This window comes from Mesocricetus auratus, unplaced genomic scaffold (genome assembly GCF_017639785.1).
Source record: "Mesocricetus auratus isolate SY011 unplaced genomic scaffold, BCM_Maur_2.0 Super-Scaffold_100676, whole genome shotgun sequence".
NCBI classification, from domain to species: Eukaryota; Metazoa; Chordata; class Mammalia; order Rodentia; family Cricetidae; genus Mesocricetus; species Mesocricetus auratus.
The window spans coordinates 16,273,591-16,300,754 of NW_024429266.1; the positions used below are offsets into that span (position 1 = coordinate 16,273,591).

A 27,164-nucleotide genomic window follows, 5' to 3' on the forward strand; every position below is an offset into this window, starting at 1 on the left:
GAGATCATTGTATTTTGGAAATCAGCCCTCTGTCAGATGTGGGGTTGGTGAAGATCTTTTCCCATTCTGTGGGCTGCCATTTTGTCTTGTTGACTGTGTCCTTTGCCTTACAGAAGCTTCTCAGTTTCAGTAGATTCCATTTATTAATTGTCTATCTCAATGTCTGTGCTACTGGTGTTATGTTCAGGAAGCAGTCCTCTGTACCAGTTCATTCAAGGGTACCTCTCACTTTCTCTTCTAAGGGGTTCAGTGTGGGTAGATTTATGTTGAGGTCTTTGATCCATTTGGTCTTAAGTTTTGTGCATGATGATAGACATGGATCTATCTGCAATCTTCTACATGACCACATCCAGTGATGCCAGCACTATTTGTTTGAAGAAGCTTTCTTTTTTCCATTGTATAACTTTAAAAAATTATAAGATCAGGTGTTTGTAGCTGTGTAGGTTAATATCAGGGTTTTCAATTGATTCCATTGGTCTACCTGTCTACTTTTGTGCCAATACCAAGCTGTTTTCAGGACTATGTCTCTATAATAGAGCTTGAAGTCAGGCATGGTGATGCCTCCAAGAGTTGCTTTATTGTACAGGGTTGTTTTGGATATCCTGGGTATTTTGTTTTTCCATATAAAGTTGAGTATTTTCTTTCAAGGTTTGTGAAGAACTATGCTAGTATTTGATGGGGATTGCATTGAATGTGTAGATTGTTTTTAGCAAGATTGCCATTTTTACTTATTGACCTACCTATCCAAGAGCATGGGAGATCTTTCCATTTTCTGGTATCTTATTTAATTTCTTTCTTTTAAGACTCAAAGTTCTTTCATGTGTTTAGTTAGCATTACCCCATGGTATTTTATGTTGTAAAGGGCGGTGTTTATCTGATTTATTTCTCAGCCCACTTATAGTCTGTATATAGTAGGGCTAATGATTTTTTGAATTAATCTTGTATCCTGCCGCTTTTCTGAAGGTGTTTATCAGCTGTAGGAGTTCCGTGGTAGAGTTTTTCGGGTCACATATGTAAACTATCATATCATCTGCAACCAAAAACATAGGCAATAGATAATCACACTTTACCAAAAGCCAAAAGAAAAAGCAGGGTAAATCCACCCACAGTACCACCACCACCACCAAATCTAAAACAAAGAAGAATTAACAATCAATGGCCCTTAATTTCCCTCAATATTGATGGTCTTAAGTCGCCTAAAAAAAGACAGAGGCTAACAGAATAGATAGGAAGACAGAATCCATCCTTCTGCTGCATACAAGAAACACACCTCAACTTCAAAGATACATATTACCTCAGAATAAAGGGTTGGGATAAGTTTTCCCAATCAAATGGACACAAGAAACAAGCTGGTATAGCTATCCTAACATCTAACAAATTAGACTTCAAACTAAAATCATTCGAAAGAGATGAAGACCATCTTTTCATATTCATCACAGGAAACATCCATCAAGATGAAGTCTCAATTCTGAACATCTATGTATGGGATACAAAGGCACCCACATTTGTAAAAGAAACATTATTAAAACTCAAATCAGACATTAAACCCCATACACTTATAGTGGGAGACCTCAGGATCCTACTCTCACCACTGGACACGACTACCATACAGAAACTTAACAAAGATACAAAGGAACTAACAGAAGTTATGACCCAGTTAAGTTTACCAGACATCTAGAGAACATTCCATCCAAACACAAAAGAATATACTTTATTCTCAGCGCCACATGGGACCTTCTCTATAATCGACCACAACATAGCAAACCTCAACAAATTAAAAAAAAATTGGAATAACCCCCTGTATCTTATGGAACCACCATGCCTTAAAATTAGAATTCAGCAACAACACAAATTGCTAACTAATAGAAATTGAAATTGAACAATGTTCAAGTGGATCACTCCTAGGTAAGGGAAGAAATAAAGAAAAACACCAAGGACTTCCTAGAACTCAATGAGAATGAAGACACAACATACCCAAATTTATGGGACACTCTGAAAGCAGTGCTAAGAAGAAAGTTCATAACACTATGTACACACATGAAGAAACTGACGAATTAGTCACTCTAGAGAATTAAGAGAACACCTGAAAGCTCTAGAATAAGAAGAAGCAAACTTACCCTGGGAAGTAGACAAATGGAGGGCTGAAATCAATAAAGTAAAACAAAGAAAATAGTACAAAGAATCAATGAAACAAAGAGTTGGTTCTTTCAGAAAATCAACAATATATACAAACCTTTATCCAAACTAACCAAAAGGCAGAGAGAGAACATGAAAATTAATAAAATCAGAAATGAAAAGGGGGAAATACCAACGGACACTGAGGAAATCCAGAGAATCTCCAGGTCCTACTTCAAAAACCTGTACTCCACAAAATTTGAAAATTTAAAGAAAATGGACAATTTTCGGGATAGAGATCACTTACCAAAATTAAATCAAGAGCAGATAAACAACTTAAACAGACCTATAATCCCTAATGAAAACAAACAACAACAACAACAAAAAAAAGCCTAGGGCCAGATGGTTTCAGTGCAGAATTCTTCAGAAATTCAAAGAGCTAATACCAATAGTCCTCAAATTTTTTCACACAATAGAAGCAGAAGGGTTATTGCTAAACTCTTTTTATGAGGCCACAATTACCTTGGCACCCAAGCCACACAAAGACACAACTAAGAAAGAGAACTACACACCAGTGTCCCTCGTGAACACTGATGCAGAAATACTCAACAAAATACTGACAAATTGAATCCAAGAGCACATCAGATAAATCATCCGCCATGATAGAGTAGACTTCATCCCAGGGATGCAGGGATGGTTCAACATACGAAAATCCATCAGTGTAATCCACCATATAACAAACTGCAAAAGAAAAACCACATGATTGTCTCACTAGATGCTGACAAAACCTTTGACAAAATCTAACACCACTTCATGATAAAGGTTTTGGAGAGATCAGGAATAACAGGAACATACCTAAACATAATAAAAGCAATGTACAGTAAACTAACAGTCAACATCAAGCTAAATGGAGAGAAACTCAACACAATTCCTCTAAAATCAATAGCGAAACAAGGCTGTCCACTCTCTCCGTATCTCTTCAATATTGTACTTGAAGTTTTAGCTAGAGCAATAAGACAACAAAAGGAGATCAAGGGGATACGAATTGGAAGGAATGAAGTCAAACTTTCACTATTTTGTTCATTTTTAATTGAATTAGTTATTTGGTTTTTGTTTTTGGCTATTGAGTTGTAGTTTCTTATCAAAATTTGGGAACTAACCCCCTTTCTTTCTTTTTTGGAGAAAGGTGTATGGGGACACAGAGTTTCCTTATGTCAGGATATAGTCCTAACTGTCTGTGTAGTTCAGTCCAGCTTCAGACTTGGAGAATTTCTTTTAAGCAAAACAAAAGCTTTTCATATATATATATATATACATATACATATACATATATATATATACCCATACACACATATGTCTAGATATACGTGTGTGTGTGTGTGTGTGTGTGTGTGTGTTTCTCAGATACTTTGGCCCATTTCTTGAGTGTCATTTTCATTCTGCTGTTTCCTTTGATACACAGAGTTTTTAAATTGGTGTTCATTTTTTGGCTTGTGCTTTTGGTGTTATAGTCAAAGATTACTGCTAAAACAGGAATCATGGAGATTTCATCTTTGGTTTCTTCTAGCTTTGTAGCTTTAAGTCTTTATTTTAAAGTATGTATGTGTGTGTGGTTTAAGATAAGACTCACATTTCATTGTTTTTCATATTGATACCTGCATATTCCAAAACCATTTGTTGAAGAAACTCTGCTTTTGGTTTTTGCATCTTTAGCAAAATGACCATGTATGCATGATTTTATTAACTTCCTCTAGATATATTTCTGTCATTCTATGTCCTTACTTAGATTCCATAGTGTTTAGTTACTGTAGCCTTTAAATGTGTGCATGTGTGAGAGTGTGCGCATGTGCATGAGTGCATACCTGTGCTCTTTTTTCATTTCTTGAATGTGTATGATGTTATTTTGATCACAACCTCTTGATCTTCCCTTTAAGTCACCCTGGATCACCCAACACTCTGAAACCCATCCCAACATCATGTTTTATCCTTTTTTATGGTAATTCATTGAATCTACTTTGTTCATGGTTTTGGAGACGTCTACTGGAGCCTGTTATCCCAAGTGCTACAGCTGATGAGGGGTTGGATCAGGTCCCCCACCTGCTTCACGTGTAGAGGCATAAGGAGACTAGGGCATTTTTCCCTAACCCACACCACCATATGGCTGATGAAAGGGGCATGGCCCCCTCTCCCATTCTTAAGCCCTCAGAGCCAGCTTGCCCATGCTCCTGTGAACAGGGTTGGCTCTCTTGTGCTGCCCAGATGAGGGTTAGGACACTTTCTCCTAAGTGCCTCAGCTGGTGAGGGGCAGAACCAGTTCTCTCTAGAGTTGCAGCCAGTGAGGGGTAAAGCAAGCTCTGTACATCTCTATCCTCTGGGACTTCAGTGGTGTCAGGGCTACACATATGAACACAGACCTTGCTGCATTAGGTCCATGAACTCAGACATGGGCCCCAGTATCAACCCAGGCCCAGGGCACCCACCTCAGCCCGCTCCTCACTGCTTGTACGTCTTCAGTTATACCTCTGTCAACATGATATGAAACATATTCTCTCTCTCTCTCTCTCTCTCTCTCTCTCTCTCTCTCTCTCTCTCTCTCTCTCTCTCTCTCTCTCTCTCTCTCTCTCTCTCTCTCTCACACACACACACACACATGTACCCCCCCACACCATACACTTGCTCTCTGTAATAGTGCCCTCCTGGATGGCACCACAGGGCACAGGGTGAGCTCATGTTTCTTCTCAGAGTCCAGAGTGTGGGTCTCCTTGTTCTGCTCAGTGTGTCATGGTGCTAGGGCACCAGGGTTTTTGTTTGACAGTCTACAGTTTTGTGGGAGTACTGTCACTCCAAAGAGTAACTTCAGTTAAATTGTTTGTATGTATGCTTGTGTGTATATATGCACACGTACACATATAATGTGTATTTGTAGACAAATGCATTTATGCAATATTAAGTGAACATAAGGTAATTCCTGTGTAAGTGCTACTCCTGACTCCAGGCCTGCAGCAAAAATGCTTTTAGGATTATCACCTAGAGATGATGGCAGAGAGGGCAGCTACATAGTAGACTATTTGCATTTATCTTATAAATTATAAAACGTTTAAGTAACTTATCATCTACTATTAATGAGAAATTGTACTCATTTTTATAGAGAAGAGTGGACAGAAGCTATCCAAGCTGTAGCAGACCGACTGCAGAGGCAAGAAGAAGAGAGGATGAATTGTAGTCCAACTTCACAAATTGATAACATAGGGGAAGAAGAGATGGATGCATCTACAACCCATCATAAAAGAAAGGTAGAAAATGATGACAACTTACTTTATGTCTAAATACAGTCTTAATTTTTCTAGAAAATAATATGCTGAAAACTGCTTCTGGGAGAGATGTCAGCCTGTTTTCTTATTGTACATATAGCTTTGTGAACCTAAAGTACCAGTTGTTTAGGACCTGATGATGTAGCAGCACTGCAGTATTGAAGGTCTGTGGGACTTAGGAAGGAGTGGGCATTGGTGTGCTTTATAGACCACATTTTATCTTGTTGGGACAGCATCTGAGAAACTTGAAGTTAAATGGTTTCCTTAAGGTGAAATGTCTCTGTGCTCTCTGCCCCATGCTTCAACCTCATCAAAGCTACCTATAAAAGTGAGTCTTAGAAATAGCCAGTGAAGGAGAAAACCCACAAGTTTTCTTGCTTCAGTGCTCCAGATTAATATATAATTTTATAGGAATTGTAAATTATGTAAAAAAATTTATTTGAACTAGTCTAATGTGATTATCTGACAATTCTCATGTGTAGGGAAGAATTAGACTGAAGCTGTCCAAGCTGTAGCTTGATGGTCATTATAGTGGATTGAAATGAATTTGCATGTTTATATTAAATATATATTTGTTGTTGATTTTATAAGTTATATTCAGGTGCAAAAAAACAAGTGCTTGAATTATTGCCCATTTTTCACTCATTTAATTAATTTTGCAGTGCTTGTATTTTCGAACTATATGGTATGCAATTGTTTCTCTACTACTGTACTCTATTATTTAGTCTTAGTATAGTAAGCAGAATTGCTTTTGCTGTTAGATTTCCTGGGTTCAAATCCTTTCCCTTCCACGTGCAATCTGTGAATTTACTGGAATTACATATTTACAACTTTGAGAATTCACTATGTAAAGTTTTTTTCTTTAATTGTCTGTGATGCCTGTGGACATTTTCTTTTTAATTTCCCCTATTTTATTTTATATACAAAATATGGATATTTTGCTTTCAAGATCGTCTGTGCACCAAGTGTGTGCCGTGCCCAGGGAGTTGAGAAGAGGGGCATTAGTTGTGAGTATCACGTGGGAATGAACTCAAATTCTGTAGTTGATCAGCCAGTGTGCTTAGCTGCTGTGCCACTTCTATATGCCCCCTTTATGTAGACCTATCCTCTTTCTTGTAGTTGTTGATTTGAATATATAGATTATTGATAAGTTGATTTCTCAGTCAGGAAGATGAACATAACCTATCTTTACTCATTTATTCAGAAGAGAAATTTCCTTTTGCATGAATGTGTTTAACTTGAAGTTTGACTGTGCCAATAAATTTGAATCAAGTTCCAATTAATCTCATCCTTTGAATTTTAGACTACTGCATTTAAAAGCAAGCTATACCAGCTCTACCCTGTTTAATTTTCTGGAATTCTAAATATATGCTTAACAGATCAGTAAGATACTGTTAAGCCAGGAATTGAAAATGGTGAGTTTGTAACACTGTAACTTGATGTACTACATCCAAGCAATGGAAAATATTAAATATAAGTATGGATATTGATCAGCAATAAAATTGAATAGAGACACATTTTTAAAGATATAATAGTGGAAATATGTGAGGGTGTTTTCTTGAGAAGACTGGTTATAAGTGATAATAACTGAATCATACTTTTTTCCTTTTTATAATTACTAAGTTGAGTGTAATTCATCTTTTTCGCTAATTAACCATTAATAAACATTTGTTTTGTGCTTATTTTGTAGTACTCTCTGAGCAGGACTTTTGCATTTATCTTATCCAAATAAAAGTCACTTGAGGTATATACTAATATGCCATTTTATAGTTGTCTGGTAATACAAATTAAATATTATACTCATATATTTAAATCTTTTAATTATACATTGTGTAACCTCTCTGTGTAACATTTCTTTGGATCATATATCAGCAGAATGTTACTGTAAAATAGAGATAGAATATGAAGATCCCTGAATCCTAATGACTGGGTAAAACTCCTAACCCACCCTTTATCTGCTGGATCTAGCAAAATGGAATAACTATTGTACCTAGTCATGTATTTGTGAGTCTTAAGATAAAGGGGGTATTTTGCATTTAAATATAGTAAATATAGGGTCAGTTTCAATAATTGTTGTAGCATGATTTCTTTTTTAGTTATTTTAGAAGCACTCTTGTTTACATATCAATCCCCCATTCCCTTGCCCTCCAATGCTCTCCACCGAATCCCCATCCACTTTCCAAGGCTAATGAGGCCCTTCACAGGGGACCATCAAAGTTCTTCACATCATTTGGGGGAGGCCTAGGCTCTCTTTCTTGTATCTGGGCTGCAATAATATCCCTCCTTTGGGAATGGGCTCCCAAAATCCATTTGTGCTCTGGGATAAACACTGGCTCCACTATTAGAGATCCCATAGAATACCCTCACCTTCCAGCTGGCACCCACATTCAGAGGGCTTGGTTAAGTCCAATGCTGATTCCCCAGATTTACGACTAGGGTCTCCATGCTTTTACTAGGTCAGGTCAGCTGTTTCTGCTGGTTTCTCCAGCAAAATCTTTTTGCCCATCCCTCCTCCCTCTCCGCAACTGGATTACAGGAGTATGGTTCAGTGTTTAGCTGTGGGTGCCTGCTTCTGCTTTGATCAGTTACTGGATGAAGGCTCTAGGAATGGCAGCCAAGGCAGTCATCAATCTCATTATAGTGGCAGAGCATCAAAGGCTTCTCCATCACTGCCTAGATTCTTAGTTGGGGTCATCTCTGTGGATCCCCTAACTTTTCCCCTGTGCCAGAACTCTCTCCAAACCTATACTGGCTTCCTCTATTAAGGCATCTCCTTTCTTGCCCTCCTCTATTCCTCCCCTGTCTCAGTCCTCCTGTCCTCTCCTGTTCCCTTCCCCTTCTCCCTCTCCCCTTCTGACTCCCCCCCTCCACCTTGTGCTATCAGTTAGCTCAGGGGTTCTTGTCCCCCTCCTCTTCTTCAAGGACCATGCGTTCTTCTCTTTGGGTCATCCTAGTTTCTGTTGTTTTGGCTATCCTGGGTATTTTGTTTTTCCATATAAAGTTGAGTATTGTTCTTTCAAGGTTTGTGAAGAATTGTGCTATGTTGATCCTACCTATCCAAGAGCATGGGAGATCTTTCCATTTTCTGGTATCTTCTTTAATTTCTTTCTTTTAAGACTCAAAGTTCTAGTTTTACAGGTCTTTCACTTGTTTGGTTAGCGTTACCCCCAAGATATTTTATATTCTTTGTGGCTATTGGAAAGGGTGATGTTTCTCTGATTTCTTTCTCAGCCCATTTATTGACTGTATATAGTAGAGCTATTGATTTTTTTAAGTTAATTTTGTATGCTGCCACTTTCCTAAAAGTGCTTATCAGCTGTAGGAGTTCTCTGGTAAAGTTTGTTGGATCACTTATGTAAACTATCATATTATCTGCAAATAGTGAATGTTTGACTTCTAATTGGTATTAATAATTAAACACCCCACAGTTAGGCATTGGGGTTAGTGCTGAATATCAGGAAAGCAAAGCAGCCAGTCACTAGAGTCCTCCCTTCTAACAATGTGTAGACCTAAGGGGCAATCCTGTCCCCAGATTACATCTCCAGACTCCATCTGTCTCCACCAAACCTCAGATTTCATTGAGCTCCTGTCTCCTCCCACCTTATATTCCTCTCTAGTGCTGGGATTAAAGGAGTATGATCCCATGTGTTGGGATCACCTTTGTTTGAGCTGTTTCTCTTTTAGGCAGATTCAGTGTTTTGTAGCCTTGAACTAACAGATCTGTCTGTTTCTGTCTCCCAAGTTTTGGGATTAAAGGTGTGTGCCACCACTGCTGTCCTCTATAGCTAAGTAGTGTGACTAACTTTGCACTCTGATCTTCAGGCAAGCTTTGTATGTTAGATCATAAGCAAAATATCATCATAGATTGTAATTAGTATCTTACTTTGTCCCATACAAGTAATTAAACATTTTTCTATAGATTGTCTTGGAATTATTTACGGAAACATAAGTTTAAAAATTAAAAAACAGATTTTTTTTTCAAGATTGAGGATCGAACATAGGACCTCATACATGTTATGAGCTGTATTTATGGTTAGTTTTTATTCTTTTAAAATTTTAGATAGCTTCTTACTAAGTTGTCTAGTGTGGCCTTGAGCCTATGCTATATTCAAGATTGCCTTTAACATACAAAACCCCTGACTCAGCTTCACAAGTGGCTGGCAGTACACGTCTCTGCTACAGGCCCAGCTGATAGAAGCATTGGGCCTTGAATTCTTAACCAAATATCGTTTCCATTGATTTTTTTTCATAAAATTTTAGGTGTATGTGGTAGTTTAAAATAGTTTTAAATCACAGGAGTATAAATAAGGAATGTTTGTACCACTGGCTGCTCTACAATGAGTTCAGTGATTTAGCTTAAAGTGGTTTGATATAACAGTCACAATATGACAACTAGATTTAGAACTGTTTCCTGTATGGGCATCAGTCACCATGAAAAAAAAAATGTGATTACAATTTTCTTTTAATTTTGGACTTTAACACTTTCAGAATAAAGCAGTTTTCATACTTGTTAAAATACATTGGCTTCTTTTTTTTTTAATGGACAATACTATTCAGAGGACACCTAATGGTCATGATAGCTGTGCTGAGAACAGTCTTGACTTTTGCATCTTGGCCATGCAGTCATTGACTTGTTCCCAAAGTAGAATATTGCCACAGTATTTGTCCAAACACCTCGGGCTCTTGAAAAGAGAGACATTATGTTCTGGAGATAAGAGTCACGGTCTGAGAATCAGATATCAAATCATTCTGTTTGAATTAAAAGATGTTTCAAAGGGATGTGTATTATTTGAATACATTTGTAAGACTTTTGTTGTGTATAGACATTGATTTTGGAAGTTAAAAGAGCCAGTTTTAAAGGATTCATATTTCTGAAGATTATCCATCCCGCCAATCTAGTGATACTTTCCTCCTTATCTCTGTATATGTATGTGTATATATTTGTGTGTGTGCTTGTGCGCATGTGCAAATGAATGCACACACACGCATGCACGCACGCGCACACACACGCTATGTAGCCCAGGTTAGCTTTGCATCTATTACAGTACTGTGGTCTTTAGGATTATAGGTTTGTTCTGTCGTGCCTAGCCTTGGAATTGCTTCCTTTGCTGTTTATCACTAACATTTTTATCATATGTTTTCTTGTAGCCCCAAAAGAAAACATTTTGCAAATATTAGGTAGTTTCTGTGTGTGCCAGTCTGAGCATGTGCATTTGCTATAAAGACCCTTTTAATTTGCTGAAGTTCTGTCTAAATAGATACACAACCTCTTTCTAATGATAACATAAAGAATACTACTTAACGAATATTAGTGTATATGTAAATTCCTTTTTCAAAAAGTGGACAAAGTGACACAAAAAAATTCAGTTAAAGACTGTTATATTATTCTGCTGTTTTGGCCTCAGCCCTAAAAATTGCAACCTTTGAGGAATGTAATAATGTTTTATATATGTTGATTTTTATCTGAAAATGTCATAAAGCAATTTACAAATTATTATTCTGTTTTTGTCTTCGAAACTTGGGGATAACAATAGCGTTTAGTCATTGTGTGTATTAGGTATCTTTTTTTGGTGTTTTTAGATAAAAAATAAATACCATGTTGAACAATGAAATGAATTTTTGGCCTGGTTACGAGACCTTTTTTTTTTTTTTTCCGGCCTGTTTATTGCCATGGAATTTCCGGAAACAATAGCTGTGCTATTTCTTATGGTTTTGTTGCTGGATAGGTTGTTCTACTCTTCTTGCATAGATCTTTAAGTAAGTTATTTTTGGCTGTCCATGTTCTGACCTTGAAAAGTCAAAGAAAACTTTCTGTTAGGGCCCAGGGTTTGGTGTTGACTTTTGCCTTTGTTACCCTCATGGCTTCTGCAGTTGCTCTGTACATGTGGCATCTTATCTTGCAGGGTCTTAGTACATAGTCTTTCCTCCAACAAGACAACCTCAGCCTTCACACAGAAGGAAAGCCATCTCTTGAGACTTTGTAAGACAGAAAAAAACATCAGATGCCATTTCTGTCTAAAGGCTGACTCTGGAGTGGGCATAGACTATTTGATCAAAGACAATTTAAAGAAGCCATGCTTTGGGAAGAACAGGAGCATGCAAGGAGTGACTGGAAAGAGGAAAGGGAATGGGGAAATCGTGTACTTATAAGCTCAGAAGCAATACTATTTAAAATGTCAGTCAGATACTGAGAGTCAGGGAAGGAGGAAGGGAGAGGAAGGGGTTAGAAGTGGGAAAGAGACAGACTGCTGCTTGGTGGAAACAAGACAGTCATGTTTGGGGTCTCACAGTTTGGTCCCCTATCCTATGTCTAGTTATCTATTATCTTTCTAATTGACTATTCCCACATATGTACAACTACATTTGATTTATAATTGAATCAATAAGAATATGTTATTTCTCCTGCTCTTTTTGACATTTACTTTTTTTCTTTGAACTAGATATTTTAAGACATTATAATTTGACATTTGAATAAAATTATCAGAATTATAGGCAAGGGATGTTAAAATTGAATGTAGCCATTCATTTATGAAATATTTAAAGTGGTTTTAATGTCAGAGTGATTCTGGCCTCAAACAGTGAATTGAAAAAATATTTATCCATTTCAGTTTTCAAGAAGAGTTTGTATAGAACTGATACCATTTTTTTCTTTAAATGTTAATGGACTTTCCCTTATTGTAAAAATTTTAGTACAGATTCAGTTCTTATATAGGACTGTTCAGTTTCTCTGTTACTTTGTCAGTGAGCTTTTGTAGTTTGCAATGTAGATAATTTTCTCATTTCATTTCAGTGTCAATTTTATTGGCATAAAGCTGTTTATTCTCTTTTGGTCCCTTTAATATCTGTAGGTTTTGTAGTGATGTCACCTTTATCGTCTCATGTTGATAATTTTATCTTTGTGTCTATATTCCTGATCAATCTGGTTGGAGGTTTACAGTTTTAATTACTCTTTTCTCCTGTTTCTTCAAAAAAATGTTTCTTTGCTTATAATTTAAAACTTTTATGTGTTTGTTACTGGATACCACCTTTTCTGAGGTAGTACTTAATTTAGCAAAATCCGAGAACATGAAAATACTTTTTACAAACCTTGCTTTATTTTTTAAAAGTCCTCTGTCAGATAACTATTAATTTGACCCTTGGAGAAATTCTAAGTTCAAAATAATTTCTGCAAACTCTGAAAACTGCATTAAGTATGTTCGGTATCAAAGGTTGCTTTTTTCATTCAAATTAGTCTAGAAAGTAGTAGGATCAATATTGAGTTTACAGTGCTAGTATTGGAAGCAGATTAACAGTAAATTATGCTAACAATTTTATTATGATTTTCTAATTTATATTTTTCAGACAATGAATGACTTTGATTATTTGAAACTACTAGGTAAAGGCACTTTTGGGAAGGTTATTTTAGTTCGAGAAAAGGCAAGTGGAAAATATTATGCTATGAAGATTCTGAAGAAAGAAGTCATTATTGCAAAGGTAATTGAGTCTAAAAGCCAGTGACTCGTTTTTCTGTTGTATGAACATGTATGCATGTACCTTCTTGTAAATAGTATAGAGACTTTATGAAACAATCAAAGTATTGAGTATAACCTATTACTTGCAATAGTACCTATTAGTAAATAACTGTTAATTTTATGGTTTTCAGCAGTATATAGTAATATGTAAATTAGTGAAGCTGTTTTATTTTGTGGAGGATATGTTTTCATTTGTTAATTTGTAGGACTGTTTTAACTATATTTGTGATAAACATCACTAATTACATTAGTGTTGCTTTCACTATTTTTCCATTCCATATATGTGCCATATCCATTTCATTACCCATTCATTAGTTGAAGAACATGTACGTGGTTTTTATTTCCTAGCTAGTATGCATAGAGAGCAATGAACATGGCTGAGCAGTGTCTATTAAGTGGGCTTTTGAGTCCTTTGGACATATGCTAAGAAGTGAGATATATATATATGTGGGTCATATGGTAGGTTTTATTTTAGCTTTTTGAGGACTCTACCACACTGATATCTAGAGTGCCTAGATCAGCTTTAAATCCCAATGGTGAAGGTGGGTTTCCCTTTCCTCACATTTCCTCCAGCATTTGTTGTATTGTTGATTTTTTTCCAACTGATTGGTAAGACAAAAATTTCAAAATTGTTTTGATTTGCATTTCTCTAATTGCTAGGGACTAAGAACATTTTTTGAGCTATTTTTTTTAACCACCATCCTCCTTTATTTTGAGACCTCTTTGTTTAGGACTCAGGCCCATTTTTTTTTTTGAAAAAGTCATTTGTTTTTATACTTCTTGTTTTTGATCACTATAATGAAAATAAAATAAGGAAAGAGTCAGGAACCAATTTTGGAGTATATCTGGGAATCAAAAACCAAAAATAGAGAAATGGAGAATATTGAGAGACTAATTTTAACATGATGTATCATTCAAAGGAAATACAATATCTAAGAAATTTTAAAGAAAAAGCAGTAAAGTACAAGGTATACAATTTGCTAGAACTGCATATGATTTTAGACTGAAAGGGTCTGCTGCGTGCTGCTAAGTATAGGAATTATGTCTACATGTTCAGGGTATTCTGAATGTGAAGGCAATATGTGTTCCAGCTTAAGAAGTGCTGAGGGCTGTAGTGATAGGACCTTGATGGGAGACAAAGAGGGTATGCCACTCTATCCAAGAATCAGTAATAAACCCCAACCAGTACTTGAGAGTGTGATGCAAGTAGGCACAAAGCATCCTGAGAAGACAAGTTAAGGAATAATGAGAAAGCAAATAGAGAGAGAAGAAATGTAAGTTCTTAGCTAGTCCAGTGCTCAAACTTTAGGATGGGGAGGATAGAGCCATGAGTTAAAGCTGGTAAGTATGACATGTCTCATAAAAAGCAAACGGGCAAGTAGGACAAGTTTGCTAATACATAGCTTGTGGAGAGAGCAAATAAGCGGAGATCCTTGGAAGTTACTTTGCATTAAATTAAACAGTGTGCCTTCTACCCTTCTGCTCGTGCCTAATACTCACTTCATGTTCTTCTTTCATTGCATTTATTGCTGTGGAGGGAGGGAGGGAGGATGTAAATGCTTTCAGACACAATATATCCTGGTGTCAGCTCACTTGTGACAGTCAATCACAGGAGACCTACAGCATACAGAAATAGTGGGAGTAGAACAAGGATCTGGTTAAGTAGGCATTGAGCTGTTTGAAGGTAGTAAGTAGAAATGAGCATTGTGATTGGAGGTAGAGATGGAATAATACTGTTTCATCTGTTCTTGAGAAATTATGTTCCCTGAACTTCAATTTACTAATATAGTCATAACCATAAACCCAGGTAAATCATAAACCCAGGTTTTGCCTTTGGATCTTTGTTAATGGTATTAACATGTTTTCCTGTTTTTTTTTTTTTATTTTAAATAGCTTGTTTTACATGTCAATCCCAGTTCCCTCTCCCTCCCCTCCTCCCACATTCCCCTCCCCCCCCACCCTCCCACCCTATTGCCAAATCCTTCCACATAGGGGATATCAGAGTCTGTCATTTTACTCTGGGTAGGGTCCAGGCACTCCCCTAAGAGTCCAGGCATCCCTCTTTGTGCTATAGGCACACGAAGATTGTTTGTATATCAGGGATAGACACTGATCCACAGCTCAGGGCCCCATAGGTTGCCCAGGCCTTCTTGCTGACACTCACATTTGGGGGGTCCAGATCAGTCCCATGCTGGCCTCCCCACTGTCTGTCTGGGGTCCAAGAGCTCTCCCCTCTTCAGATCAGCTGTCTCTGCTGGTTTTGCCAGCCCATTCTTTGCCAATTTGCTCATCACTCCTCTCTCTCTGTCACTGGGTTTCTTGGGTTCAGTTCAGTGATTAATTGTGTGTTTGCCTCTGCTTCCATCAGTCACAGGATGAAGGCTCCCGGATGGTTATAGACATCAAGTTCATTATCAGGAATGGGCATTCGAGGTGGTCTCTCCACTATTGCTTAGCTTGCCAATTGGTGTTATCCCTTTAGATCACTCAAGGTCGCTCTGGTGCCTGGTCTGTATTCGATCCTATGATTCCCTCTTCCCCCTATTCTACCCCCACCCCCTCAAATTCCTTTTCCCCCATGACCAACTCTCTTCCTCTTCACCCCCTCTCTTCTTCCCAGGTCCCACTCCCCCCGCCCCTCGCCGTGTTCCCCATCCATTCAGGGGATCTTGTCTCCATCCTCTTCTCTTGGGTACTATGCATATATGCATATCTTTTAGGTTCTTTCCTGTTTCCCAGACTCTCTATCAGTGGAAGTGCAAACTGGCACTATCCTGATCCATGTCTAAAATCCATATATGAGTGAGTACATACCATGTTTGTCTTTTTGCGACTGGGTTACCTCACTCAGGATGGTTTCTTCCAGTGCTATCCATTTCCCTGCGAATTTCAGGATTCCATTGTTTTTTTCTGCTGAGTAATACTCCATTGTGCAAATGCACCACATTTTCTCTATCCACTCTTCAGTTGAGGGGCATCTAGGTTGCTTCCAGGTTCTGGCTATTACAAATAATGCTGCTATGAACATAGTGGAGCAGATGCCCTTGTTGTATGAACTTGCCTCATTTGGATATATGCCTAAGAGTGGAATTGCTGGGTCTAGTGGTAGATTAATTCCCATTTTCCTGAGGAATCGCCATACTGTCTCTTGGCCATTTTAGCTTCCTCTACTGAGAATTCTCTATTTAGCTCTGTACCCCACTTTTAATTGGATCCTTTGGTGTTTTGGAGACTTGTTTCTTGAGTTCTTTGTAAATTTTGGAGATTAGCCCTCTGTCAGATGTAGGGTTAGTGAATATCTTTTCCCATTCTGTGGCCTGACTTTTTGTCTTTTTGACTGTGTCCTTTGCCTTACAGAAGCTCTTTAGTTTCAGAAGGTCCCATTTGTTGTCGATCTCAGTGCCTGTGCCACTGGTGTTATGTTTAGGAAGTGGTCTCCTGTACCAACTCGTTGAAGAGTATCTCCCACTTTCTCTTCTAAAAGTTTCAGTGTGGCTGGATTTATGTTGAGATCTTTGATCCATTTGGACTTAAGTTTGTACAAGGCGATAAACCTGGATCTATCTGCAGTCTTCTGCATACCAGTACCCAGTTATGCCAGCACCATTTGTTGAAGATGCTTTCTTTTTTCCATTGTACAGTTTTAGCTTCTTTGTCAAAAATCAAGTGTTCATAGGTGTGTGGGTTAAAATTAGGGCTTTCAATTTGGTTCCATTGGTCTACCTGCCTATTTTTGTGCCAATACCAAGCTGTTTTCAGGACTATAGCTCTATAATAGAGCTTGAAGTCAGGTATGGTGATGCCTCCTGAAGTTCCTTTATTGTATAGGGATGTTTTAGCTATCCTGGGCCTTTTGTTTTTCCATATAAAGTTGATTAATGTTCTTTCCAGGTCCTTGAAGAATTGTGATGGAATTTTGATAGAGATTGCATTGAATCTGTAGACTGCTTTTGGCAAGATTGCCATTTTTATTATGTTGATCCTACCAACCCAAGAGCATGGGAGATCTTTCCATTTTCTGGTATCTTCTTTGATTTCTTTCTTTAAGGACACAAAGTTCTTGATATACAGGTCTTTCACTTCCTTGGTTAACATTATCCCCAGATATTTGATGCTGTTTTTGGCTATTGTAAAGGGTGATGTTTCTCTGATTTCTTTCTCAGTCACTTCATCATCTGTATATAATAGGGCCACTGATTTTTTTGAGTTTACCCCACATTGCTGAAGGTGTTTATCAGCTCTAGGAGTAACCTTGCGGAGTTTTTGGGTCACTTATGTAAACTATCATATCATCTGCAAATAGTGAAAGCTTGACTTCTTCTTTTCCTATTTGTATCCCCTTTATCTCCTTTTGTTGTCTTATTGCTGTAGCTAGAACTTCAAGTACAATATTGAAGAGATATGGAGAGAGTGGACAGCCTTGTCTTGTTCCTGATTTTAGAGGAATTGCTTTGAGTTTCTCTCCATTTAGTTTGATGTTAGCTGTTGGTTTACTGTATATTGCTTTTATTATATTCAGGTACATTCCTGTTATCCCTGATCTCTCTAGGACCTTTATCATGGAGGGGTGCTGGATTTTGTCAAAGGCTTTTTCAGCATCTAGTGAGATGATCATGTGGTTTTTCTTTCGCAGATTGTTAATATGGTGGATTACATTGATAGATTTTCTAATGTTGAACCATCCCTGCATTCCTGGGATGAAGCCTACTTGATCATGGTGGATGATTTTTCTGATGTGTTCTTGAATCCGGTTTGCGAGTATTTTATTGAGTATTTTTGCATCAATGTTCATGAGGGAAATTGGTCTATAGTTCTCTTTCTTAGTTGTGTCTTTGTGTGGCTTGGGTATCAAGGTAATTGTAGCCTCGTAGAAAGAGTTTGGCAGTGAGCCTCCTGCTTCTATTGTGTGGAATACTTTGAGGAGTATTGGAATTAGCTCTTCTTTGAATTTCTGGTAGAATTCTGCACTGAAGCCATCTGGGCCTGGGCTTTTTTTATTTGGGAGAGTTTTGATGACTGCTTCTATTTCATCAGGGGTTATAGGTCTGTTTAGATTGTTTATCTGTTCTTGATTTAGTTTTGGCAAGTGATATCTATCCAGGGAATTGTTCATTTCCTTTAAATTTTCAAATTTTGTGGAGTACAGATTTTCAAAGTATGACCTGATGATTCTCTGGATTTCCTCAGAGACTGTTGTTATGACCCCTTTTTCATCCCTGATTTTGTTAATTAGCACGCTCTCTCTCTGTCTTTTGGTTAGTTTGGACAGAGGTTTATCTATTTTGTTGATTTTCTCAAAGAACCAACTCTTTGTTTCATTGATTCTTCTCAGTGTTTTTCTGGTTTCTACTTGATTGATTTCAGCCCTCAATTTGATTATTTCCTGGCGTCTGCTCCTCCTCGGGGAGTTTGCTTCTTTTTGTTCTAGAACATTCAGCTGTGCTATTAATTCTCTAGTATGACTGTTCTCCAGTTTTTTCATGTGGGCACTTAGTGCTATAAACTTTCCTCTCAGCACTGCTTTCAAAGTGTCCCATAAGTTTGTGTATGTTGTGTCTTCATTCTCATTGAAATCGAGGAAGTCTTTAATTTCTTTTTTTATTTGTTCCTTTACCCAGGGATGGTGCAATTGTGCATTGTTCAATCTCCATGAGTTTGTAGGGTTTCTGCGATTTGTGTTATTGTTGAATTCTAATGTTAATGCATGGTGGTCTGATAAGATGCAGGGGTTATTCCAATTTTTTTGTATCTGTGGAGATTTGCTATGTTTCCTATTATGTGGTCAATTTTAGAGAAGGTTCCATGTGGTGCCGAGAAGAAGGTATATCCCTTTGTATTTGGGTGGAATGTTCTATAGATGTCTGTTAAACCCAGTTGGGTCATAACTTCTATTAGTTCTTTTGTTTCTTTGTTAAGTTTCTGTCTGGAGGTCCTGTCTAGTGGTGAGAGCGGAGTGTTGAAGTCTCCTACTATTAGTGTGTGAGATTTTATGTGCATTTTGAGCTTTAGTAATGTTTCTTTCACGAATGTAGGTGCCTTTGTATTTGGGGCGTAGATGTTTAAAATTGAGACTTCGTCTTGATGTATTTTTCCTTTGATGAATATGAAGTGTCCTTCTTCATCTCTTTTGATTGATTTTAATTTGAAGTCTACTTTGTTAGATATTAGGATTGCTACACCCACTTGTTTCTTGGGACCGTTTGATTGGAAGATCTTTTTCCAACCCTTTACTCTGAGATAACGTCTGTCTTTGATGTTGAGATGTGTTTCTTGTATGCAGCAGAAGGAAGGGTTCTGTCTTCGTATCCATTCTGCTAGTCTGTGTCTTTTTATAGGCAAGTTGAGGCCGTTGACATTGAGGGATATTAATGACCATTGATTGGTGATCCTTGCTTGTGCTTGATTCATTGTTAGTGAAGTTATTTTGTGTAGTTTCTCCTCCCTTTTTCTTTTGGTGTTTTGTAAAGTGTGATTATATATTGCCTGTGTCTTTGTGAATGTAGTTATCTTCCTTGGCTCTAGGTTTTCCTTCTAGCATTTTCTGTAGAGCTGGATTCATGGATACGTATTGTTTAAATCTGGCTTTGTCATGGAATATTTTGTTTTCTCCATCTATGGTAATTTAGAGCTTTGCTGGATATAGTAGTCTAGGCTGGCATCCTTGTTCCCTTAGCGTTTGTAGGACATCTGTCCAGGATCTTCTGGCTTTCATCGTTTCCATTGAGAAGTCAGGTGTAATTCGGATAGGTCTGCCTTTGCATGTTACTTGGCCTTTTTCTTTAGCTGCTCTTAATATTTTCTCTTTACTCTGTAGGTTTGATATTTTCATTATTATATGGCGAGGTGACTTCTTTTTCTGGTCGAGCCTATTTGGTGTTCTGTAAGATTCTTGTACTTTCATAGGCATATCTTTCTTTAGGTTAGGGAAGTTTTCTTCTATGATTTTGTTGAATATGTTTTCTGTACCTTTAAGTTGAATTTCTTCACCTTCTTCTATACCTATTATTCTCAGGTTTGGCTTCTTCACGGTGTCCCATATTTCCTGGATATTTTGTGTTAAGGATTTGTTGGTTTTGAGATTTTCTTTGGTTGACGACTCTATATCCTCTAATGAGTCTTCAACACCTGAGATTCTCTCTTGTATCTCTTGCATTCTATTGGTGATACTTGCATCTGTAGTTCCTGATCGTTTACCCAGCTTTTCTATTTCCAGCATCCCTTCATTCTGTGTTTTCTTTATCGTTTCTATTTCAGCTTTCAATCCGTCAACTGTTTGAGTTGTTTCCTTCATTTTTTTGGTTGTTCTTTCTTGGTGCTCTTTAGATTCTTTGAGAGATTTGTTTATTTCTTGAATTTTTCCCCCATTTCATGGATTTTTTGTTTGTTTTTCTTCTATTTCTTTAAGGGATTTCCTCGTTTCTTCTTTGAGGGTCTCCATCATCTTCATGAAATAATTTTTAAGGTCTGTCTCCTCTTCTTCGTCTATGTAGTGCTTTTCGGGTCTTGCTGGTGTTGGATCCCTGGATTCTGGTGGGGTCATGTTGGTGTTTCTACTGCTGAGTGATCTCTTATTCTGTCTTCTTCCCATCTCTTCTTTCAGTGGGTACTGGTGGGGTCTTTCCGTCTCCACTGGTCTCCTTCCTTCTTGCAGCTGAAGCTGGGGATGCTGACACGGAGTTTGGGTCCTGGTAGGGCTGATGTCTTTCATGAAGCTGGTCTCACTGGGGTTGGGGTCTTGGAATTGTTGACTTCTTTGCTGTGTGGGCAGGTCTCCTGAAGCTGTACTCGCTGGGGTTGGGGTCTTGGAAGGGCTGATGTCTTTCCTGAAGCTGGACTCACTGGGGTTGGGGTCTTGGAAGGGCTGATGTCTTTCCTGAAGCTGGACTCGCTGGGGTTGGGGTCTTGGAGGGGTTGATGTCTTTCCTGTGTGGGCGGGTCTTCTGGATGCCTGGAGAGGCTCAGAAGATCAAGGGGGATGGGGGATGGGCGGGCGGTCCCTGCCAGAGACCCAATCTCACCTGAAGCTGGACTCGCTGGGGTTGGGGTCTTGGAGGGGCTGAACCCTGTTTTATTTTTAATTAATGTTCTTTCCTTCTACCTTTTTTCACTCATTCAAACAAGCAACACAACTGTCATAAAACAGGGAATGAGCAAATGAAGGAAGAATTTTAGTCACATGGTTACTAATAAAACTGAAGAGAATGATTGCACCTCATGCTCTCTGGAAGCAGTTTCCTTCTAAAACTCCTTTCTCTGAAAGAAATTAGACTTGTACACTCATTATTTACTATTTCAGGATGGTTAGGTATATGGAAATCTGTTCTTCAAAGGCATTTTATGAGAACATTATTCTTCTAAATTGTAGTTCTTTAAAAACTCTTTGTAAATTATCAACAAATGATTTTTTAAATAAGCATCACATTATTTTAGCCACTAAGTTTTGCCACTGTTATTTTTAACTCCTTGTTTTGACATGTTGCTTTTTACTGTAATTAAAATTATTGGCATCTGTGTTTACTTCTTAGCTTGTACATACCACATCTTCATAGAAAAACTAATTAGTATGTGAAATACAGTACCATTGAATGCATTAATGGGAAATTTCCTAACCTTAAATATAAATTGTCATAGAAAATACATTTTAATATATTATTTTGTCTATCCAGTTACCTCTCAATTGTTTTCTTATAACAAAGAATTTTCTTAACTTTTATCTCTGTATATCTTTGCTTGGCTCTACACTTGTGGTTAAGTAGATTGAAGATTTTAGAGGAGGAAAGGTCTTCTCTCATGAAATTTACTAACTGATGTAGGAACATATTGTATGTAATGTTTCACCAAAATAGAATGAAATACCCCACAAAAATGTTTCCTAAAGTACCACATTATCTTTTCTGATTGTAAATTGGTTTGCTATTAATTTTTTCAGTCTTTCTCTATTTTACTGATAGGTTACTTAGTGTACTACTCCATAACAGTACCTTTTCTGTAAATATATTTCTCACTGCATATAAAGACTCATTGCTTTTGATTTACCTTTTTGGTAGAGAAATGTAACTTTTAGAATATTCTGTTGAGTTTAATTCTAAAAATATCTCAAAATGCCTCATTGACCTAAATTATTTTATTTCTATCTTGGAGTACTTTAATGGTCTCCTAATTGCTCCTTTCTGTTTTACTGTACTCACCAATATAGCATCAGTAAACTTTTTTTGGGGGGGGGCTGTTCAAGACGGATTCTCTGTATAACTTTGTAGACCACGTTGGCCTTGAACTCACAGAGATACATCTGCCTCTGCCTTCTGAGTGCTGGGATTAAAGGCGTGTGCCACCACCTCCCGGCAGCATCAGTAAACTTAAAAAAGTATGAATCACATTTGCTAGTCACTATTCCCTTCAGTTCCCATTGGATCATACTACTGAGCTTATGTTCTATTGGTTTTTCCCTCTCTAACTTTTAAATTGATTACCTTCACTAGCCTTGAAATCTGTGAATAAAGTAGTCTTACCTTTTTATTATAAAACAACTTTATACCTGTATTGTTAACATTTAGTAAGTTCACTACAAGGAATTTTTAAATAAATTAATTTATTTCTGTGTATTACTTGTTTAATTATGTATTTCATGCAATTCATATTTTATATGATCCTTATTATCCAATACCTACTTGGCTTTGACCGTTAATACTGATCACTTTTTAACTAATTAGAATGAAGTTTCATGAGAACATGGATTTCTTCTGTTTAGTTCAAGGCCCTATCCCCAGTGTTTAAGTTGTACTTAGATAATTCTGCATAGTTGTTGATGTAATGGTTGAATGAGCAAGCTTTTGGATTTATGATATTCAGTTCAAACACTACCAGCTTGTTGTATGGTAACCATATATATTAGGTACTAATGGGTACAACTTCTTGTGTTATTCTACTTCTGATTTATTTTCTGTTAAAATGTTGCTTAATTGATTTAGGAATAATCAATTGGCAGTGTCTTTGAAATCGTTTAAGTACTTAAGCCTGCCTCCTATGAAATAAACAAGACTGAAGTAGTTTATTTATCCTTGGCTTAACTTGCTTTAAATACTGCATTGTTAATTCACTTTACTTTTTGTTCATACATAGTTGGTATTCCCTTGCCCAGATGACCTTAGACTATTAGCTTTTTTCATAAATCTGTTTCTCATTTACCTTCTAGGCATAAACTAAGGTAAAATGAGTTTGTAAGATAAATGTAATTCAGTGTCCTGAAGTTGTACTCTTCATTTCTTTCTTTATGATCTAGTTTTTTTGCCAGCAGTGTTGTTGATCCAGCAAGGCATTTGTTTAAGACTTTCCTAGAATCCCACTGTAGAGATGGCAGTTACCTTCCTTCCTTTCTCATTTAATATGATAGGCCTTTGAAATGTGAAACATGTCTTCATCTTTCCATGTGTTAAGAGAAAGGCCCGTCTTGTTTGCTTTTTACAAGCCAAAAACACAGTTGGGGAGATACTTTCTTTTTGTTTCTTTGTTTTTGTGTAGTTTTAAAATTTTAATTTATTTTACATCCCAACTGCAGTTCCTCGCCCCTTAAATCCACTCCTCCTCTCTTTCTGTTCAGAAAGGGACAGGCCTCCCTTGGGTATCTGCAAAGCATGACATATCAAGTTGCCATAAGGATAAGCACCCTTTGTATTAAGGCTGGGCAAGGCAACCCGGTATGAGGAATAGGTTCCTAAAAGCCAGTCAAAGCATTAGGGATAGTCCCTGCTTCCCTTGATAGAAGTCCCACAGAGGACCAAGCTACACAACTGTCAGATGTATGTAGAGGACCTAGATCAGTCCTATTCAGGCTCCCTGGTTATTGGTTCAGTGTGTGAGTTCCTGGAAGCCAGGTTAGTTGTTTCTGTGGGTTTTCTGGTGATGCCCTTTACCCTTCTGTCTCCTACAGTCCCTTCCTCTCTTCATCAGGATTCCCTGAGCTTTGCCTAATGTTTGGATGTGGGTCTCTGCATTTATTTCCATCAGTTACTGGATGAAGGCTCTCTGATGACAACTGGGATAGTCAGAAATCTGATGACAGTTCAGGCTACGCATCCGCTATTGCTAGGAGTCTTATCTGGTATCATCCTTGTAGATATGTGAGAATTTCTCTTGCATTTGGTTTCTTCTTAACCTCAGAATGTCGGCACTTTCCAGTCATCTTTTTCAGTACTCTTCCCCCTACCACACACTCAATCTGATCCCTCAAGTTCCCATCCCCACCTGTCCCTAGTGCACCCAGGAGATCTCTCCTAAGGGATACATATTCTTTTTATGAAATATGCTTACATTTTAAAACTCACTTGAAGTAGGAGGTTTAAGACCTGTAAAGAGAAGCATATTAAAAAGTAACAAGCAAAAAAGATAATGCTTTTGCACTCTTTTCTTTTTGGTTTGAAATGTTTAATTTAGAATTAAAGTGTGTACTCCATGGTTCCTTCTTAAATAACTGAGTGTTGGTAGGAGAGTTTATTTTATGACCCTCACTAAATTGTATTTTAATGTCTCCCTGAATAAAATGTATTATAACTGTGGGAATGTTAACTAAGTTGTGCTATAGTATTAGCTGCTAATGATTTGTCTTAAGGGAAAAACCCAAAATTTCTTTTTTCAACTTGAAAAATTTTGTCAATTTTTTATTTGTAACTTGGTCAACTGTGAGCGAGTTCATATGAATTTATATCTTCTCTCCCTCAGAATTAAACTATTAATTTGATTTTTGGGTGTAGTTGTGTAGGGGAAGTGAAACAATAAAGGAGGCATACCAATGTATATTAATACCCTTTTTATGTCTAAGCAGTGTCTTCTGATTTCTGAATAATGGTGAAAGTATTGTATTTTTAGTACTTATGTCATGTATTTATATATAGTTTGTGTTTTCTTTGTAGGATGAAGTGGCACACACTCTTACTGAGAGCAGAGTACTAAAGAACACCAGACATCCATTCTTAACAGTAAGTGGTGAGAGAACTGCTGTTAGGACATTTTAAATTCAGTGGGATTTCTACGAAAGAATGAGAATATGACAGTGTTTTGAGTAACATTTATTTGTTTGTACCACATTCTTTATGACAGGCTGTACGTTCTATATCTTTGAAAGTATTGAAAGATGTAAATTAAGTGTATAGCCTGTATATTATGCATTTTTAGTTCCTCCCATTGTCCATGTACAACTTTTTAAAGTTTTTCTTTTCCTCCCAAGCATCTTCCTGATTTTTTTTAAATATCCACAATAGCAAGTAAATCACCTTCTGGCATTTTAAGTTCTCTAATAAAGTAATAGACTTTTTAAAGCCTATTTTTATTTTTTAACAGTAGTGCATCCCAGAGGGTTCATAACTATAACACCAATACTGAGAAGTCTGTAAAGGAGGCTCTCTCTGTGTCTGAGGACAGCCTGCACTCCCTAGTAAACTCTAGGGATGCCTGGGTTACAGTTTCAGACCTATCTCAAAAGAAAAAAAATTAAATGAAGATTTTACTTCTTATTTTTTGTTGCTGGCTTCAGATAAATATTAAAGTGACCACACACTATGGTCTTCAGCTTTCAAAGGTCAAAATTTTAAATGAACAAATTTCAGAGAATAAGATACCTTTCATGATAGACATATGAGAATGTGGAATGTGTTAAATATGGGATGAGTTCTGTGTTTTTTCATTAGAGAAGTATAAAGCATTACTTAATTCATGTTTTCAGACAGGCTATTTTACATCCAGTTTGGCATTCTGTGTAATAGAGGATAATTTATAAAATTTCTCTATGTTCCATACTGTACCAAGCATATTAACATTAAAAGATTGGAACTTTTTTTAACATTTTAAGGCTATCTAAATTAAGCATTTTCAGAGTTATGATAGATACTGCTCTTTGCTAAAGTGTTTCTTGTCTATTTTCCAAAGTAATGACATTTTAGTATCTTCTTATGACTTACAAAATTTCCAGGGCTGACCTTACTGAGTTGGGCTGGGTTTTATCTTCAGCATATACAAAGTAGCACTGAAGGTAATAAATAAAAGCAACTGTGTTCCTCCAGGACTTTCACTAGAATTTTCACCAGGACTTTTCACTAGAATTCCTACTCTGCCTCAGGTGGCACAGTAGGCTGAAAGTGCTCATTACCATTACTCATTTGTTTTTACTTATACATCTTTTAGAAAGTACCCTTACAAAGTAAATATACTCTTAAGAAACAATGTCAGTCTGTCAGTTATGCTGACTGTTTTTAAGTGTTCTATTTTTGTACCATTACTTTAAGTATACGGGATTATAATTAATATTTATTCTTTTCCATTTCAAGTCCTTGAAATATTCCTTCCAGACAAAAGACCGCCTGTGTTTTGTGATGGAATATGTTAATGGGGGAGAGGTGAGTCAAGAAGTCAATCTAGCATTTGCATGGAATATTTCATTGAAAGCATGACAAGTGGTACGAGTTATAGTGGTCCTCAACTTGATGGGTTTGCACAGTTCTTCCTGTTGAGTAAACAAAAGCTAGATTGTTTCTAGTGGGGTGTTTTGATCATTGGAAAGCATAATCATATTCTTTATTTTACTGTATTTTGAAACTAAAATGTTTTACTACAGTATGATTTTTTTCTAAAAGGGACATAATTCCCTTTATTTATTTGTTTTAGATTTATTTTATTTTATGTATGATTATTTTGCCTTCATGTGTGCCTGTGCAGCATGTGTGTGCTTGGTGCCCACAAAGGTTAGAAGGGGGCATCATGTCTTCTGAAACTGGAGTTACAGATGGTTCTGAGCCAACATGTGGGTTCTGGGACTTAAACCTGGGTTGTTTGCAAGAAAAAATTCTCTTAACCATTTGAACAGCCCCAACAATATGATTTTTGAAATTATGTTATTAGATTGTGGACCTATACATACATAGTTAATTAAGTTTTAGATAGTTTTTCAAATAAGCCTTCAGTGAAACTTCTAAACCAAACAATATTCTGTAGACACATTACAGCTGAGCTTTTTCCTTGTATTGATGAAGGTGATAATCAATAGATATAATAGATCTTGCAGTTTGGCAACGAAATTAAATAATTTCACTTGTAGCTTTTCTTTATTTCCTTCCTGATTTGATCAAAATCAATGTGAAGGAAAAGTATAATAAGGTACAGAAATAGTATTTGGAAGTACTTTATATTATGGCTGGTTCTTCACACCAGCCTGGTCCCATAACTGTGTAATCCCCAAATG

The 27,164-nt window shown here is 37.0% G+C and overlaps 1 protein-coding gene across 1 annotated transcript in view; it reads left to right on the forward strand.

Moving 5' to 3' along the window:
* The window catches only part of Akt3 (AKT serine/threonine kinase 3), a 208,823-nt gene that overhangs the window by 116,904 nt on the left and 64,755 nt on the right, over positions 1-27,164 (forward strand). Inside the window, exons 5-8 of the mRNA XM_005078162.4 lie at positions 5,264-5,408; positions 12,768-12,899; positions 24,844-24,909; positions 26,254-26,322. Of these exons, the coding sequence (XP_005078219.1) occupies positions 5,264-5,408; positions 12,768-12,899; positions 24,844-24,909; positions 26,254-26,322 (412 nt within the window). The remainder of the gene's footprint in view (positions 1-5,263; positions 5,409-12,767; positions 12,900-24,843; positions 24,910-26,253; positions 26,323-27,164) is intronic.